Source organism: Hemicordylus capensis, chromosome 2 (genome assembly GCF_027244095.1).
Source record: "Hemicordylus capensis ecotype Gifberg chromosome 2, rHemCap1.1.pri, whole genome shotgun sequence".
Classification (NCBI taxonomy): domain Eukaryota; kingdom Metazoa; phylum Chordata; class Lepidosauria; order Squamata; family Cordylidae; genus Hemicordylus; species Hemicordylus capensis.
The window spans coordinates 132,460,381-132,479,487 of NC_069658.1; the positions used below are offsets into that span (position 1 = coordinate 132,460,381).

Here is a 19,107-nt window from a genome sequence, read left to right on the forward strand (position 1 = left end):
ACACACATATGCATGTATGTGTAAGAATACTGTTGGTAGTACAGTATGTTGGTAGTATCCAGAGAAAGTTAGTCATGATTAAATCCTATTGATTTCAACGAGTTGTTAGTTGTGAACATGGTGGACTGATTTAGATAAAGGCAATTTTAAATCCCACCGTCCTAGTCCTGCTATGCTGCCTCATTGTGACAGGGCGGGGGGTGTTCCTGGGAGGGATGAGAGAAGTTAGCCAGGAGATATACTTGCAGTAGGGTCACCCAAGGCAGGAAGGTCATGCCAGCTGCCCAGCTAAAGAAAGCAAACTCCTATATTGGGCAGCAGCGATATAGGAAGGTGCTGGAGGTGGACGATCACTTCAGTGACAACAACAAAGGCATCATTTCATACTGTGTGGGAGAAGGCAATGGTAAACCACTTCTGTATTTTACCAAGAAAACCACATGGATAGACAAGATAGAATGATTGTCAATGTAGTGCCGAATGATGGGCCCTTCTGGTCGGATGGTACTCAACATAGAGCCCCTGGTGGCGCAGTGGTAAAACTGCCGCCCTGTAACCAGAAGGTTACAAGTTCGATCCTGACCAGGGGCTCAAGGTTGACTCAGCCTTCCATCCTTCCGAGGTCGGTAAAATGAGTACCCAGAATGTTGGGGGCAATATGCTAAATCATTGTAAACCGCTTAGAGAACTCCGGATATAGAGCTGTATATAAATGTAAGTGCTATTGCTATTGCTAACATGCTACTGAGGAAGAGCTGAAGATCTCTGAGTACCGATGGTGTTTATGACATGGTTAGATTAAAGCCTTTTGGACATCTAGCGACTGATGTTGTCATGCGGGAAAAGAAAATCTGAAGCTGCAAAGACCGAATTACAATGGGAACGTGGAACATAAGAAGCATGAATATGGGAAAGCTCGACACAGTGATAGATGAAATGAATCGACTACAGATTGACATCTTGGTCATCAGTGAATTAAAATGGACTAGAATAGAACACTTTCAGTCAGAAAATCATACCGTTTACTACTCACCAAAAACAAAGAAGGAATAGTGTTGCTTTCATAGTCAGGAAGGATATAGCAATGACAGTACTTGGATACAATGCGATCAGTGACCGACTAATATCAATTAGATTTCATGGACAACCCTTTTAACATGACAGTTTTTCAAGTCTATGTCCCAATGACTGATGCAGAAGAAGAGGAAGTTGATGAGTTTTATGCTCAAGTTCAGCCTGAAATTGACAGAACATGCAAGCAAGATGTGCTGCTGTTGGTTGGAGACTGGAATGCCAAAGTTGGAAATGGTAAGGAGAAAAACACAGCCTGACTGTATGGCCTAGGAAACAGAAATGAAGCAGGAGAATGACTTATTAGTTTCTGCCAAGCCAATAATCTGCTAACAGATTCTTCAACAACCAAAGTGGCGCCCAGATACATGGACATCACCAGATGGAGTACACAGAAATCAAATTGATTACATTATTGGTGCAAGGAGGTGGAAGAGCTCAGTTATAACAGAAAAGATGTTGCCGGGTGCCAACTGTGGAACAGATCACGAACTGCTCATGTGCAAGTTCCAAGTCAAGCTAAAGCAGAAAAACAAAGCTATCCAGCTTCCACAATACAATCTTGAGAATGTACCCACTATTTTCAAGGAGAACATGAGGAACCACTTTGAAGTTCTGAACCTCATTGATAGGGGACCAGAGGAACTGTGGAATGAAGTCAGAAGTTATTAAGGAGAAATGTGAAAAGAGACTGCCAATCCAAGAAACAGAAGAAAGCAAAATGGATGTCAGAACAGACAGTGGAAATTGCCAAGAAGAGGAGAGAAGCCAAAGTCAAGAAAGATAAATACTTCACAAAGGAACTTAATATGGAATTTCAGAAAGCTGTTAGAAGAGACGAGGAACACTACTACAATGATATCTGTAAAGACCTTGAGGATGGAAATAGACATGGAAAAACAAGGCAAGTTTTCCAAAAGATTTCTGAACTCAGAGGGAGGGTTCCAACCCCAAATTGGTATGTTAAGGGATGCCAAAGGACAGGAAGTAACTGATTCAGAGAAGATCAAACAGAGATGGAAGGAGTATACTGAAAATCTGTACAGCAGGGATGTCAACATCCAAGATACTCTAGAACAGGGATTCTCAACGTTGTGTCTCCAGATGTTATTGGACTTCAACTCCCACAATCCCCAGGCCCAGTGGCCTTTGGCTGGGGATTATGGGAGTTGAAGTCCAATAACATCTGGAGACACAACGTTGAGAATCCCTGCTCTAGAAGATATTCCCTACTTGCAATAACCTCTAGTTCTGGAAGATGAAGTCGGATCATTACCAAGTTGGAAGGCTACAGGAATTGATGGAATAGCTACAGAAATATGGCATTTATTGATTAAATCTGGAGAAAAACTAGATTTAAATCGAGTTTCACACTGACACTTCTTCACATATTCGGGCAAATCTGAACACTAAATATGCTCATTTACAATTCAGTTGTGCATTTGCAACATCTAGGGGCTATGCTTTGTGTAATTGTCCATATAACTTGATTTTTGCTTATTGAGGAAATACCTCGTTATTCAATTGGTACCTCCCAATAAGCAGTTTTCTTTATAAAGTTTCATTCCAGCTACTGGGGCCTGCATCTCCTTCTTATTGCACTGCTTACACTTGATACATTTTCTTTATATATATATTTTAAAAAAACAAAAACCAGGGAAAAATGTCTTCAAATTACTTCCTGCTAGGGTCTCTTTTGTGCCCAGGCATGACAACTTTTCTGTGGCAAAGTGTGTGGGGGCAATATAGGACATGTGAACTGAATACTTTTAATTGCACTGTTTCTACCACTCCATTTCCTTTATTATCCAGTCTCCTAACTCCTCTTACTGCTCTTGGCCCAGCTGCCTCACATAAGGACAATGCAGCAATCGTATCCAGGCTTTGTCTTTGCACATGTATCTTTAGTCTGCTTAGAAACAGAGTCTGAAAGCCCAGAATTTTCTAGAAGCAAGTGCAGGTAGTTACTAGGCAGTCTAAAGAGATTTTCATGAGATAAATGAATGCCCTTGTTTGATTGGTAGGTAACTCAATGTGTGTGGTAAAGAATCATTAATTCATTATAACTACAACTCTTTTACATGAGAATTTGAAATATTTTTAACATCTATTTTTATTCACTTTGCTTGTGAATACCATAAGTCCGATTAATTTCAATGGTAGTAAGCCATGACTGATATGATCCTATGGGATTAGCACAAGAACTAAAATCTACTGTATTTACATGAATCCAAGTTTAGATTTTCTCCCCAAGTTTTTAAATATTAGAAATCAGGAGGTCATATTAAATTCAGAGTCCTGTTGCTTTCCAGTAAATGCAGCTATAACTTGTTAATCTCTACTTTTTAAAGGGGGGAGCCTTAAATTCAGAATCTTCTTCAATTCAGGTAAATATGGTTCATTTCGTAGTTTTTTGCCATTGGACTGGTTTACCCATCATGACTGCTATGTTCATTTCAAGAGTGTGTAAGGTTGCTTATTGGCTCATAGCCAGGTTATGTTCACATTTGGGTAGAATAGTTCCCTTTTGTGCAGACTCTGAACATACTTTCTCCTTAGTTTTGAGCTCACAGTTGATACCTCAATACTAAAGCTATACATGTTGGAGAAAGAAGGGATTCACAGGTTTAGGCTTAGCTCACTAGACAGCCATTATTTGTGCCCTCCTCCAGTCCCCTCTCTTCTCTCAGATCTTTTCCTGGCACACAGGTAGAGGCCTTAGGAGAGAAGTGGGTCTTCTACCATTTGTAGTGGAATATGGAGACTAGGGATGTGAAAAACATTTTGAGCTTGAAACGGGCCATTCTAGTGCTCCTAGCTCGAAACAAAACACCCTTAAAACAAAGGGCCTGTTTTGAGCTTGAAATAAAGCAACCTCCTTTTCGAATCGAAACGTTTTGAGGGCAGTTGTTCCAGGGAGAGCTGGTCTACTGATTGGGGTCAGCGGGTAAACCAGTCCTCCAAGATGGGCTGACATGCTAAGTCCAGAGTGGAGGCCTGGTCTACCCACCATGTGAAGCAGGCGGACCAGGGCTGCATCCTGGACCTAGCAAGTTGGCCCACCTTGGAGGACTGGTCTACTAGGTAGACCAGTTGTCCGAGGCAGGCCAACGTACTAAGTCCATCAGAGGACTGGTCTACCTGCTGCGTGAGGCGGGTAGACCAGGCCTCCACTCTGGACTTAGCATGTCAGCTCACCTTGGAGAACTGGTTTACCTGCCAACCCCAATCAGTAGATCAGCTCTCCCTGGCAAAACAGCCCTCAAATGGCACTCAAAACATTCGAAATGATTTGATTTGAAATGGGGGTTGCTTTGTTTCAAGCTCGAAACAGGCCCTTTATTTTAAGGGCATTTTGTTTCAAGTACTGTATGTTATGGGCATCTCCCCATTTGAGGCACTTGCTGATTTTCAAAAGAAATATATTTCAACAAATAGAAATATCTGAGAGATATGTATACTTGCTAAGAAAGGTTACTAAAGTTCACATAGTATGCTGCCACGTGTGCAAAATAATTGGTTTGACTTTGGACTGTGGCTATCATAATATTTAGAATGGTGCAAAGTGCATGACTTTTTCAGTTAAGCAGTTAAAGAAGAGGGGAATCTGGATCCAGAATGCAGCATGGTGGGAAGATTTATTTAGTTCTTTGCTCCCATCACAGTCCCAGTTAGGATCTGCCCGATTCCTCGGCTGCTGTTTTATGGGAAGAAACACACACAAGCACACCAAGCCCAAACTAATATAAGGGAGGGCTTACGTAGGAACATAGGAAACTGCCATATACTGAGTCAGACCATTGGTCTATCTAGCTCAGTATTGTCTTCACAGACTGGCAGTGGCTTCTCCAAGGTTGCAGGCAGGAATCTCTCTCAGCCCTATCTTGGAGAAGCCAGGGAGGGAACTTGAAACTTGCTCTTCCCAGAGCAGCTTCATCCCCTGAGGGGAATATCTTGCAGTGCTCACACATCAAGTCTCCCATTCATATGCAACCAGGGTACACCCTGCTTAGCTATGGGGACAAGTCATGCTTGCTACCACAAGACCAGCTCTCCTCTCCTTGGGCTTGACAAATCATGGGGACTGGAAAGCCATGGTGCCTAGATTAGGATACTCAGAGGTAGAGTTATTTAATAAAATCATTTTGTCCCATGCAGCCCTCCTTCTGTTCCAAGTATGTTTCTTGTAAAGGAGATAAAGAGAAGCCCAAAGTCTGGTAATTTTTTCAAGTGTCCACTGTCTGGCTCCTAAATTTTTGAGCTAACTCCCTGATCCAAAGAAAATTCATCCAGGCCTAATGTAATGTGTGATTTGAACCTTTTATAATGGTACTAGTATTTTTCAGCCCGTTAAAAAAACGGGCGCTAGTTGCCTTCTCCGCCCTCCCACGCCGCCTCCTCCCGCCCGGGCCTTCCACCTCCCACTGTGGTTTTGGGTGGGGGGGGGGCCACCACGGTGGTTTTGGTTTGGGTGGGTGGGGGTCCTCCGCGGTGGTTTTGGTTTGGGTGGGGGGGTCCTCTTTCCCCCTCCCGGCTTCGGCGGCACTGCCAGGCCTCGGCCACGGCTTCGCTGCTGCCTCGGCCGGCTTCCTCCGCTGCCTCTTCCCCCTGCCCGGCTTCGGCAGTGTGGCCAGGCCTCAGCCATGGCTCCACCGCCGCCTCGGCAGCGCCGCATCTTTTGGCCGAGGCCGCGGCTCCGCCCGCGCATGCCCAGAACAGCCGAGGGAGACACGGACGCACGCCAGGCACTTTATTATATAGGATTATGACTTGTGTGCACAGTGAACTCCATATAGCTAAGAACTGTCTCATTACAACAGAAAGGTAGAAGTTTTCCTAATGCTTAGGTAATTCAAGCAGTCTCAATGAATCTTTCTGTGGACCTCATGGTCCTTGCAGTGCTTTGGATTGGGGTTATGATTGTTCAAATGGTGTGCAAAATGTGAAGTTGTAGTACTACAGAAAAGCACAGCAGAAGAGTATATTATTCCAAATAAGCAATCTTCATTATTACTCTGGTTTATCAGAAGTCTTGTTTGTTTTGCTTTTTGGTCAAAAGGCTCCCAAGGTGACTTACAAACATATATGAGAGAGAGGCGCACACAAAGACTGACATTGAAACTAACTCAGCACTGGTGCTACAAGGGAAGGGTGATTTTATTTATTTTTTGCTGCTTTCCTTTTTCCTCTGAAGCACAGAAAGACTGGAAATATCAGGCTTTGCCTAGCTCTACAGAGCTAGCAATGTATATAACTCTAGGTAGGCTGTGGAAACTTTAGGGTGGGGTGGGGGGAGTACAATTGTAAACTTCTTTTAATTGTATATACCATCTGCTTCACTAGTGTTCCATGCACCTCTGTACACAATAATGTTCTACTTCATGTTTTAAGGAAAATTCAATACTTGTTTTATGATGCAGTTAAAAACTGAAGGCATCTGATTCATGACCACTCCCAAAATGTGGTTGAGCTTGTTCTATAGGTTTACTGGCCTCTGTACTTGCAACTCAAATAGAGAGCCAGAACTTCATAGTCAGTTTTTTTATTTTGTAAAATCTGTGAATATGTTTGTTTTGGTATAAAATGCAGTATAGGTGTTAGATCAATTAAACGCATGCTTCGTATCTTCAGTGTTGTCACTTAATCACTCTCCCTCCACCAAAAGAAACAACACTGTGTTCATTTTACAAAGTATTTTACAAATCTAATCTCATGGATGTTCAGGCAGGGACTCTGATCTGCAGAATGCTGCCTGAGCAACTTAAACTGGAAAGCAAAAGCCTCCTTCATCACTGGTTTGTTCTCCAGGTTGGTAGCAGCTGGGGACAGAAGTATTTGGACCCATGCATTCATTCCTTTTATCACCCAGTCCTGAAGTGCAACCTGATGGGGGAGCGGAGGTACCAAGACACTGTTCCTCATGTGATCCGAAGTTACACAAGCAATGCATACTTATTGCATGTAGACCCCATGCAGCAGTTATTTTACCTCATCTACAGAAATACAGAAAGCTATTCGTGCATACTTATTAGATCCAGAAGAAGAAAACGTAACTGTAATATAATGCTACAGCAAGCAAACTGAAGAATTAAATATGAATATTTCATGATCGCAGTCTTGGTATTTTCTAAATAGTGTTTTTGTTTTCAGGCGTCTTCATCTCAACAAGAAAGCAACAGACAAACAACCATATAGCAAGCTTCCAGGTGTTTCACTTCTGAAGCCTCTAAAGGGTGTTGATCCGAATCTCATCAACAATTTGGAAACCTTCTTTGAGCTGGATTATCCAAAAGTATGTATCAACTTTTTAAAAAAAAGAATCTACTTAAGCTTGCCTCATGATCTTTCTCTCTTGCCTAACAGAATATTGTAGTGTCTCATATCAGAGGACATGTATATTGACTCCCCGCTGCCCACCGTAACTATTTTTTTGTATGCTGCTGTTGGTCACTGTACAAAAACAATAACAGATATGCTTAAATGTCCTCACTAGTTGCTAGTTCATTTCTGAGCACAGCTCAGGATGCTGGCTGCAACTTGTGAAGCTCTGTACATCTTGGGACCTGGGCATCTGAACGAACACACACTCTCACATGAACCTGCCCACATATTTAAATCACTTTCAGAGTTTCCTTTTTCAGGTTGCCCTGACTTCTTTGTAAGGCAGGTGATTGGAGATGAGATGATAAGCACTCTCTGAGGATTTTTTCCGACCGGTTATGAATCCACCTGTGATATTACTATCTAGCCCACGGTTTAACAGTCTGCTAACCAAAATATCATGAAGAACTTTTCCAAACATTTTTCTGAAATTGAGATAAACTACAGCCACAGCATTTTCACAATCCACTAAGCTAGTAACCAGGTGTTTTTGTGTGTGTTTGTTTTTAAAGACAAGACTAGTCTGGCAGGATTTATCCTTGACAAATCTATGCTGGCTTCTGCTAAATCACAGAGTTGTCAAAATCCTTACAACTAACTGCTGTATAAGTGTTATAGTATCTTCCCCTGTATCAAAATCTGATTGATTGGTCTGTAGTTTCGCACATCCTTTTCTTTCCCCGTTTTGAAGATTGGGAAAACATTAGCCTATCTCAGGCCTTGAGGCACCTTACCTATGTTCCAGGATTTCTCAAAGATGATAGACAGAGGTTCTGAGAGTACATCAGCAAAATCTTTTAGTGTCCTAGGATGCAGTTCTTTTGGGTCTAAAGACTTGGAACTCATTTAAAGTAGATTGGTGTCTCCTGATTAACTCCTTATGAGATTGCTTTTGTGAGATTGCATGCAGTACCCATTTTGGGAGAAGACTGGTGCAAAATAGGAGTTGAACAGTTTTGCCTTCTCTCTGCCATTGGTTAATGTTTCACCATCCTTACTGAGCATCGGCCCTAACATTTCCTTTTTCTTCTTCGGAACATACCTTAAAAAGCCCTTCTCATAATTTTGTTTCATAATTTAAAAACCCTTAACATTATGATGATTGATTAATTGTGGGTATCTTCCAGTCATTTTGAGCCCTGTAGGTCCGGATTGGGAAGAAAGTGTGATGGTTGGGCAAAATGTGTGATAGTTATAGCCCCGAACTCTTACATAGATCAGGTACATAGTTCAGTTTTAGGATTGATCCTTTAAATGTGTCCTACCAAAAAACCTTCAGGAAATGTTGCAGTAAACATTTAACTTGAGGACTGGAGGTTATTACCTACAAGAAAAAAATATGCACAGATTATGTAATTCCTGGGGTGCTGCTAGTTTTGCCTCAAGGCCCACTTGTTTCAATCTGTACAAGCCTTCAGTTCTCTGAAATCCTTGGAGGTAAACATAAAACGTTCATACTTTGAAGTTATTGACCTTTCAGAAATGGACTCTTGTTAGAGAAAGCAACTTGCTAGGATTTTTTTCAAGGCTACATTAGTGTGTTAAATTACAAGTTAGGGGTTTCGTATAATTAATGTTGTTCAGTTACTGTCACACAAACTTTACATGATGAAGAAGACGATGCATCGTTTAAGAGTTTAACTCGAAACAGTTACAGATAGTCCATATCATTGTGACTTGTTTGGCAGGAGGCAGGCAGTAGTGTTTTTCCAGAGAGTTAATAGCAGTTTGAAAGGGGATTGCCATTTGTGGTGTGTACACTTCTCTCACTATTGCTACCGAATGACCAAACAAAAGTTTCAGGTTTTTATATGCTTTCTTATCTTGCTGAATAATGCTGATATCCAGTATGGAGAGAGAACTGTTTCTAAGTTCCAGGTGATAAATTTCCTTTTGGTAGTTTTTCTTTTCAGCAACACCCCCTCACCCCACCCCCATTTTTTTTTTGCATCTGGCAGAAACTGAGATGTTCAAGTATCTTTGGCTGCAGCAGCTTGCTATCTGATCTCTAATATGGGGTATATGTGTTAAAATTATTTGAATAAAACTAAGGCATCTTCTGTGTGTGTGTATACAATTTTGTGTGTTCAGTTGTTCCCAATGCATTTACATACTCTTAAAGTCAAGCAAGTTTAGACTTTATAATAACATACATATTGCATATATTTCCAGAAACTTTACATCTCTTTGCCTGTTATATAGGCATTGTTTCTGGAAAGATCCTCTTCATGAGCACAATGAAAACTAATAGGAGTGTTGCAAGACTAACTTAAGTTCATTTCAGTGGGATTGACAAAGATGTTCAGTGAATTCTGTTTCTACAACCATAACTATATATGTATTTGTACACTTATAAAGAAATGAATATGTTAGATGAATCCCTGAGAAGTACATTAGTATGTAAACTCGTAGATGTGGAAAGTGACCTCCCAGAATTTCTGCATGTGTGTACATTGTTGTCTTACCATACTTTAACTCTGCCAACTTTTGAACTGTAGCTTGTTGGCCAAGTGCACTGATTCACATCCATAGTCTTGTTATGGTTTAAATCAATAAATCTGTTCTAAATGAACTCCACTCACTGGGAATTCCTCTGGACTTGCTAATTTATGCAGCATATATAGTGATAAAATGCTTCCTGGAATTTTAGGCATTACTTCACTAGACTTTAATTTTATTATCTGTGCTACAGATGCTTTATTCTCTTTGTTCCACATGGGAATTGCTTGTCGTTTTGCACTTCTTTTCTTTCTAATTTCGCTCTAGGGTCTTCTCTTTTTGTGTAAAGCTTGCAGGTGCAGAGACTGGCTTGTTTCCTAAGAGGAAAGGGGAAACGCTCTAGTGCAGTGAAGAACTAAGTTAAATGCCCAACATGGTAGCAGCAGCATCGTTGTAGAGAACTGGCAGTAGCTCTTCCAGTGTTGCTGTATTTATTCCCATTGTAATGAATAGGAAAAAAACTCTTGTTATACTGGTATCGCTAACCGGAAGGTTCACGACAGTGACTCTGCTGCTTCCAGGTCTGCAGAAGTGCCACTACAAGTTGTACCAGCTCATCTGGAACTGCTCATCATGTTGGCTGTTAAGTATAGTATGAGAAGCCCTAAATGCAGCCACTTCAGCAGCATTTTATGTAGCCAGAATTCTAGACGAAACACAACCATTTAGGCACAGTAATGCCTGTGTAGTTATGATGAGGTGTAAAAACTGCATTCTGCCATTGTAAGCCCTAAGCCCTCTGTTGGCCACAAAATCCAAACCCTTCTGCCCAGTCCATGTGACATTTTGGCAGGGAGCAGTTGTGTGAAAAGTGCCACCAAATTTCATACAGACTTGAGAAATTCCTTCTTAGGGTTGAAAATTGATTTCTAAGAAGTTTGTTTCACCTTTTGGCAATTGATATTCAACCAAGTAACCTACCTTTCTTATTCTCTCCTCTCTTTTTAAAAACATATTTTTAAAAAATCAGGTCAATAGTGAAATGCTTTTTTTGTGTGTGGGGTGGGGCGGGAATCTGTTGAGTTATGTCTTTGAAATTCCTGTTAAAACAGGGTAATCAACTTAGCATCCATATCACAGCACATGTCAAATGGCCTGGTTGATTCTTCCTGGCAGCAATCTTTCTTTCAATAAAAATGGCTACCTGCCTTTCTGCTTAACTGTGGACCAACTGAGCTACCATAGCAAGCTTAGCAGTGCATCTAATTTTGACTCTTGTTCAGAGCAGATATTTGTGTCTGCAGCAGCTGCCAAACAACATAGTCCTTTGAATGTTTACTCCACTGTAAGATCTATTGATCAACATGATGCACAGCCCTTTATCATTGGAAGGAGGACTGCAGGTCCCCAAGAAGCCTTCAGTGTCTCTGCATTGAAGGCTTCTTTCTGTGTGGACTGAATGGGGAGTAGGAGGGGGAACAATTTTCATGTCTCTTCCCTACCTCCAAATGCCTTCTCCAGTTGTATAAATCTGTTACTGAGGGCTGTGTGACATTGCAGTATAGCATTGCTACACTATTGATAGACTGCATTTATCTCAATCTCATAAACCCCGTGTCATGTTTTACTCTGACCACTCATATGCAAACCTTTGAGATGGAATACATTGTAGGATCATTGTAATGCTTTCCACATTGTATGTTCCCATCAGATATTGAGAGGTAGACTGCCTGTGCAGGTTGCATTTGGCTAATACCTCTTGGTGTCCCATGAATTCTATCTAAAGGATTAATCTCCATTTTCTAATAGATTATTTTATTTTATTTATTTATTTATCTATCAAATGTGTACACCACCCCAAACCTTCATCTCTGGGAGGTTAACAATAGCATAAAACAAGTTTAAAACATATACAAAAACTTAAAACAATTTAACAATTTAAAAATAAACCAGAGATTAAAACCTAAAAAATTTAGGAAACTGAGAAAGCTTGGGCGAAAAGATGGGTTTTCAGGTGTTTTTTGAAAATTGCCAGAGATGGGGAGAATCGTATCTCAGCAGGGAGCACATTCCACAATCTCGGGGCAGTGGCCGAGAAGGCCCATCTCTGTGTAGCCACCAAACAAGTTGACAGTAACTGGAGATGGACCTCCTCAGATGACCTCAGTGGGCAGTAGGGCTTGTAGTGAAGAAGACGCTCTTTTAGATACCCAGGGCCTAAGCCATTTAGGGCTTTGTAAGTTATAACTAGCACTTTGTATTTTCTCTGGAAACCTATTGGCAGCCAGTAAACTTTACTCCATCAGTAAAGGAGTAATGTGGTCTCTCCGAGATGACCCAGAGACCAACCTGGCTGCCGCATTCTGACCAACTGAAGTTTCCGGGCTATGTACAAAGGCAGCCCCACATAGAGCACATTACAGAAGTCAAGTCTGGCAGTCACTAACAGATTTGAGGTCACTGTTTTGAGGTCACTGATCTCGAGAAACGGGCTTAGCTGGCGTGTCAGCCAGAGCTGATAGAAAGCACCCCTGGCCACCACTGGAAGTACTCCCAGACTGCAAACCTGTTCCTTCTGGGGAAGTGTGACCCCATCTAAAACAGTTAGATCACAATCGTCTCCATAGAGTTCTGACTCCGCATAGTAAGTACCTCCGTCTTATCTGGATTCAGCTTCAGTTTATTCTCCCTAATCCAGCCCATTACTGCTTCCAGGCAGGCATTTAGGGAGGATATGCCAGCTCCTGAAGAGGTTGACATGGAGAAGTAGATCTGGGTGTCATCAGCATACTGGTAATACCCAGCTCCAAATCCCCTGATGATCTCTCCCAGCAGTTTCATGTAGATGTTAAAAAGCATTGGAGAAAGTGGGGCACCATACTTAAGCTCAGATTTCGAAGAGCAATAATTCCAATCAACACCATCTGGAATCTGTCTGAGAGGTAGGAGTGGAACCACTGTAAAACAGTGCCTCCCACCCCCAACACCCTCAGATGTACCAGAAGGATACTATGGTTGATAGTATTGAAAGCCTCTGAGAGATCCAAAAGGACCAACAGAGTCACCCTTCCTCTGTCAATTCCCAATTGGAGATCATCCATCAGGCTGACCAAGGCAGTCTCCACCCCAAAGCCCGCCCGAAAACCAGTTTGAAATGGGTCTAGATATTCAGTTTCCTCCAAGACTGCCTGGAGCTGAGAGGCCACCACCCTCTCAATTACCTTGCCCAGCCATGGGAGGTTGGAAACAGGCCTATAACTGCTCAACTCTGAGGGCTCTAATGCAGGCTTCTTTAGAAGAGGTCTGAAGATTGTCTCCTTAAGACAAGGAGGCATCCTGCCCTCCTTCAGAGAAGCATTTATGATTTCCACCAGGCCGCCTACAACAGCCTACTTGCTAGATAGAACAAGCCATGTTGGACAAGGGTCAAGAGAACAAGTGATAGGCCTCACTGCTCCAAGCAGCTTTTCCACATCCTCAGGAGTCACAAACTGAAACCGATCCAGTCAAATCACATAAGAGGAGTTGTTGGGCACCTCCAGTTCTGACATCAAATTAATTGTGGAGTCTCTATCTAGGTCAGCCCGAATCTGAGATATTTTATCTGCGAAAAACTCTTTAAACACATTGCAGCGGGTAACTGATGACTCCAAATTCTGGTTCAAGGGAGCGGGGGGCAAATACTAGTCCCCTCACAACCCTGAACAATTCTGGACGTGAACTCGCAGAGGCAATACGGACAGAAAAGATCCACCTCTTTGCCGCACGTATTGCCTGAGCATAGATCTTTAAATGTGCTCTATGTCACAATCTGTCGGATTCAAGTTGAGTCTTTTTCCACTTGTGCTCCAGTCGCCTACTTTGCCACTTCAGCCCCTGTAGATCTTCCGTATACCAAGGGGCCAATTTTGAAGCGGGTTGGAGGGGATGCTTGGGAGCAATTGTGTCTACTGCCCTCGTGAGCAAGTTGTTCCAATTCTCAACCAGGGCATCAACAGGATCACTGGCAAAGTCAACATTGAATCCCTCCAGTGCTTCTTGGAATCTTAGTGGATCCAACAACCTCTTCGGGTGGACCATTCTAATAGGCCCCTCGCCCCTGCAGAGGTGAGAAGTGGTTGTAAGTCCAACCTTAACCAGGTGGTGGTCTGTCCATGACAATGGGGAAATCACAAGAGTCCCCACCCACGGAACACCACCCTGATCAGAGTGAAAGACCAAATCAAGTGTGTGACCTGCAATATGCGTCAGTCCAGAGACTACGTGGGATAGGCCCATAGTTGTCATGGCACTATGAACTCCTGAGCTACCCTGGACAGATTGGTCCCGAAATGAACATTGAAGTCCCCCAGCACCAAGAGTCTGGGAGACTCCAACGCGAGTTCTGCGACCAAGTCCGTGAGCTCAGTAAGGGATTCCGCTGGGCAGTGGGGTGATTAGTACACCAACAGAAATCTCAGTCTATCCCTGGTCCCCAAACTCAAGTATACACATTCAATATGGTCCGATACCCGAACAGGGACCCTGGTACGGGAGCTGTTATCCTTATAGACCATAGCAACTCTACCTTCCCGCCCACATTCCCTCACCTGCTCCTCTGCAGAATATCCTGGAGGGAGAAGCTGGGACCAAACTGGACCACTAGCCTCCCGCAATGATGAATGGAATTGACCCACTTGTATCAATTGTTTAATTATGACAAATAACCTCCTGCCACACTTGTGTTCTACTTAACTCAATGGGCCAGTTTGGACATAACATCAAACTGCAGGTAGGTATACTTGAGGTTCAGCACTGAAACTGAGAATCATGTTGCACATGATCCAATAACTGCAGTTTGGTTACATCTGTGCACTGGCTAGCATCATCCCTCCCTCTTCCTTCCAGGCTCAGTCCCACCACTACGGCACTGCTTTCATTGCCAGACTGTGGGCATGACATCAGTGCACCACTCACCCAGCAGCCATTGGCTATGATCTGGGTGGGGTGTGCTCACCGTGCTTGTCATCTTCTCATCTGGTGGCCGTTTCTGTCAGGGCAAAGACAAATTAACCCTTTCCTCCCAACCATCACATGGCATATCTCCAAGGTTCAAACTGTCTCCCCCATGTTTTGAAGCTGGAAACTGAAAAGGGTACACAAAGTGTGAGGGAGGAAGAAAAACAACAACAACATGGCCCTGGTTTCATATGTGTATGTTCCAGGGATGGTGGAAAATCCAGTCTTCTATACCACAGAAGCATCCAAATTAAGTTTGGCATGACTAAGCACCATTGAAATTAAGAGGACAAGTTAGTTATGTCTGACTTGTCTAACTTCAGTGGTATTTAATCATGACTGACTAGTATGGATGCTGCCTGATGTTTAATATCCATGTTCTTAAATACTGCATGAAAGAATTCTTTCGGAAGTGGTTTTCTATATGCAGCTGCATATCAAGACATCGGGCAGCATCCAGACTAGTTAGTCATTGTTAAACAGGATTGAAATGAGAAAAGTTGATCATGACTAACTTCAGTTCTGTTAATTTCAATAGGACTGAGTCATTTATATATTTGAGAGTGGAGTTGCACGATAATCATTTTGTTATCCTTCAGGCATGTCAAATATGTTTAAAATTAAGTTGCTCTTGTTTTCATAGTAAAACAGTTGGCATTTCTCTATGATTGATTTATACAGAGCTGTGTGACTTGCTCTGTTCAGCCCACTCACTGATGTGATATCAGTAGAAATTCTGTTTTATTTATCTGATTTGATGTCTAGCTTACCCAATACCAAGGGCTCTTCAGGTAGCAATCTTGCCCTATTTCTAACTAAACATCTGAGTGTATGGTTGGTGTTGCAGATAAAGAAACCACAGGTAGTAAAATGTTCTGGTTTTTACACTTCCTCAACTAAATAGAACCCACCAGTTGAAAGTAAAATTCTTTGACATGGTCTCTGTCTCTTACACCTACTGGCTTCATGCATGCGTGGAGACCATGTCAGAATCTTCCAAGCTTCAATCCCTACTTTTTGGCAGGAACCCCACCTCCAACCGCTATATTTTATTTGTCTAGTTGCATTTTTGTCTTGGCATTTTTTGTTTCTTTCGGTTCCCTCCCCCTCCTCGTTCCCACTCCCGGACAGGATGGGACCAGTGGCCCCTCTAATTAAACTCATTCTGTGTGCAGAATGAGTTTTGTTCTGGGCGGCAGTATCAAGGCACTGTGTGCACACATGCATTCAAAGTGAGGCCTTCCTAATTCAACCTAAGTAGGATCTAAAATTAACTGAGTGCACATGCGCACTGTTGTAGATGGGATGCTGAGGCCTTTAGGCCTTCTCCTGCCTTATGCCAGGCATGCCAGATTTTAAGTGCCGATAAATTACTGTCAACGGAAACACATAGCAAGTGTATGTTGTGTCTCGGAGAGGCACACGTGGTGGAGATGCGCTCCCACTACCAACAATTTACGAAGCAAGCTAGGAAGATCAGAGCTTTACGACTCCATTCCATTTTATGGGAACAAGCCCTTTGCTCATCCCAAGACTCGTTGGCTAAAAATACCTCCCAAAATGTCAGGTGAAAAAGTCACTGCCTCAGAGCTGGACTCTGCCTTGGCGACTCCCTGCTTGCCTAAAGCCTCTTCGGTGCCTAAATCAGTGGTGATGAAAGATCCAATTGCTCCAGTGATGCCAGCACTGTCACCTCCAACCACCTCAATTCCATTGGGATCGGCATTGATAGCTTTGGTCCCGAATCGTTCAACTTCTTCCATTTCAAAGTCTTCAGCAGTGGTAATCCTGAAAAAGACAAAGACGACACTTCAGAAACAGCATCCAGCCTTGCCAGTGCATTCCAAAGAGTAAGCAAGCTGTAGAGATGGAGGCAGAAATGACCACACTTAAAAAGAAAAAGGCCTTGCTGCCAACTCTCTTATCTAAAACCCAGTACCTCAGAGCAACTGGTACTGAAGGTTTCTGAGGGTTTGGCTCCTGATAAAATTCCGGTGGATGCCTACCCGGAATATCAACCAACTTGGCCCCATCCACCAGGTCAGGATCTGGATGTTGATCCCAAATACCCCTTGTCCAACACAGAGTATGCTCTGGAGAATCAAAGCCGTGACTCACCACCACCTAAGCCTGTAAAGAAAGGACAGAACACCCTAGGCCTTCTGAACCCTATCCATGTCGGGATGAGAACCCATGCTTTCTGGAATGAGACCCTTCAAAAGTGTGTCACCACTCTAAAGACTGGGATCAATATGGCTGGTATTATGGTGAACGCTGTGCTAACAGCTCACAAAGGGATTTGCAATATTCTGATGGGATCAGAGGTGTGCTTAATCATGTATGGACTCAGGATAATGGAAATTTGATTCCTACCAATGGGATGAGAGCTATTGTCCCACACACTCTTGTTGATACTGAGAGGAACCTCGGTAACAGGACGAATGGTATGACTGGGGTTGTATGGATCACTACGGGAACTTACTTCACAGCCCATCAAGGTCTCAATCCCGAGATCGAACTCTGTCTCATACACCATGTCGGATGACCTGGAGCATCCTGCTGTTGTAAACCCGCCACACTCAATGAGCCGTCCATAATTTACAATGCACTGGCAGGCAAAGAGATGTCTGATTCCACTTCTTCCAGGCAGGCAAGCAGTCCAGCATCAGAGCCAGCGTGGTGTAGTGGTTAGAGTGCTGGACAAGGACCAGGGAGACCCGTGTTCAAATCCCCATTCAGCCATGATACTAGCTGGGTGACTCTGGGCCAGTCACTTCTCTCTTAGCCTCACAGGGTTGTTGTGAAAGAGAAACTCAAGGATGTAGTACACCGCTCTGGGCTCCTTGGAGGAAGAGCGGGATATAAATGTAAAAATAATAATAATAATCCCAAGGGTTCAGAGTCCGAGGTTCCAAGGTGTACGCCACTGCTATCACACAAAGAGGTATAGATGCTGTTGACGAGTTGTCTCCAGCAGCCCGTCCAGAGTGAAGCTGTAGAATTTATTGCAGATTGCCAGCTGGAATCAATCAGTGCTCTGCCCAGTTGGCCGCCCTTCATCAGTTGCATGCACTCTGCAAGCAGTTGCTGCATCTCAACTCCCTGACCTGATCACACTGCTTCTTGCATTTGCGTGCACTGGGAGATAATATTGCCAGCGAGAGTTCCTCCTGGGATTAATCACTCTGCTCTGCTGGCTCCTCCTGCACCAAGCCCTCCTTCTGGCCCATCCCAAGTGCCTCCTCCCTCCAATCACAGAGTGGGCCCTCAGGGTCCTCTGGTAAATGCACTGCCTCCCACTCCTCTTCTGAGTCCTCGAATGAAGGCATGGCATCTGTCTCAAGGTCAAGATCATAAGCAGCTGGAGGCTACAATCCCCAAACAGCAGTCCAAGCCTTCCTCTTCAACTCCTGGACTTGCCTCTATTATTCAACCAGTCTCAACACCTCTGAACCCTAGCACTCCCGGACAGCCAGATGAGGAACCAGTTGACCCTGTCCCTTCGCATTCGAGTGAAGGTGAGGAAAGAAGAAGAGGAGAAGCATTCCCCATACATCATTGGGTGCATCACCACAGGACCTTGTTACTGACAACAAGCCGATTTCTCCCTCTGTGGACCTAAAGTTATACTCCTGACTGCATTTCCAGAATGGCCACAGCTCTGGGAGTGAACCTGGATATGCAACAGAAGGGAGAACTGGACCCCTTGTTTGGGCTCACTGATGCTGATGTGAGAATTCCAGCATCCCTTCCTTTTGAGCATGGCAGTATTGGATATTGTTAGAAGCTACTGGAAAAAGCCTTCCTCATTGCCACAACCTACATTTGAGCACTTCTATAGGGTCCAAATGGACAAGGACAATTCAGCTTTCTTACAGAGACATCCAGCTCCTAATCCATTTGTGATAGAAGCTGCCCTAAACAAAACCAGAGGGTGTTCTACTAACAACCCTGGAGACAGGGACAGTCACATGTTGAATAACCTCTGTAGACACCTTTACTCAGCATCTGTCTTACATCTCAAAATTGTGAATTACCAGGCATATAATGCACATTGCAACCACTTCTTGTGGGGGAAAATTGCACCATTTATAGAATTGTTGCCACAAGACAAAGAACCAGCAAAGGTTTTTGAAAGAAGCTACTCAGCTGTCAAAACAAGAGCTGTATTCTGCTCATCATTCAGTTGAATGCCCAGCAAAAGTTATGGTTATCTCT

At 43.3% G+C, this 19,107-nt stretch overlaps 1 protein-coding gene across 2 annotated transcripts in view; it reads left to right on the plus strand.

The window, feature by feature from the left end:
* The window catches only part of UGCG (UDP-glucose ceramide glucosyltransferase), a 60,842-nt gene that overhangs the window by 24,984 nt on the left and 16,751 nt on the right, over window positions 1-19,107 (plus strand). For both annotated transcript variants that reach the window (XM_053301048.1, XM_053301047.1), the window contains exon 2: window positions 7,222-7,363. In XM_053301048.1, coding sequence (XP_053157023.1) covers window positions 7,222-7,363 — 142 coding nt within the window. The remainder of the gene's footprint in view (window positions 1-7,221; window positions 7,364-19,107) is intronic.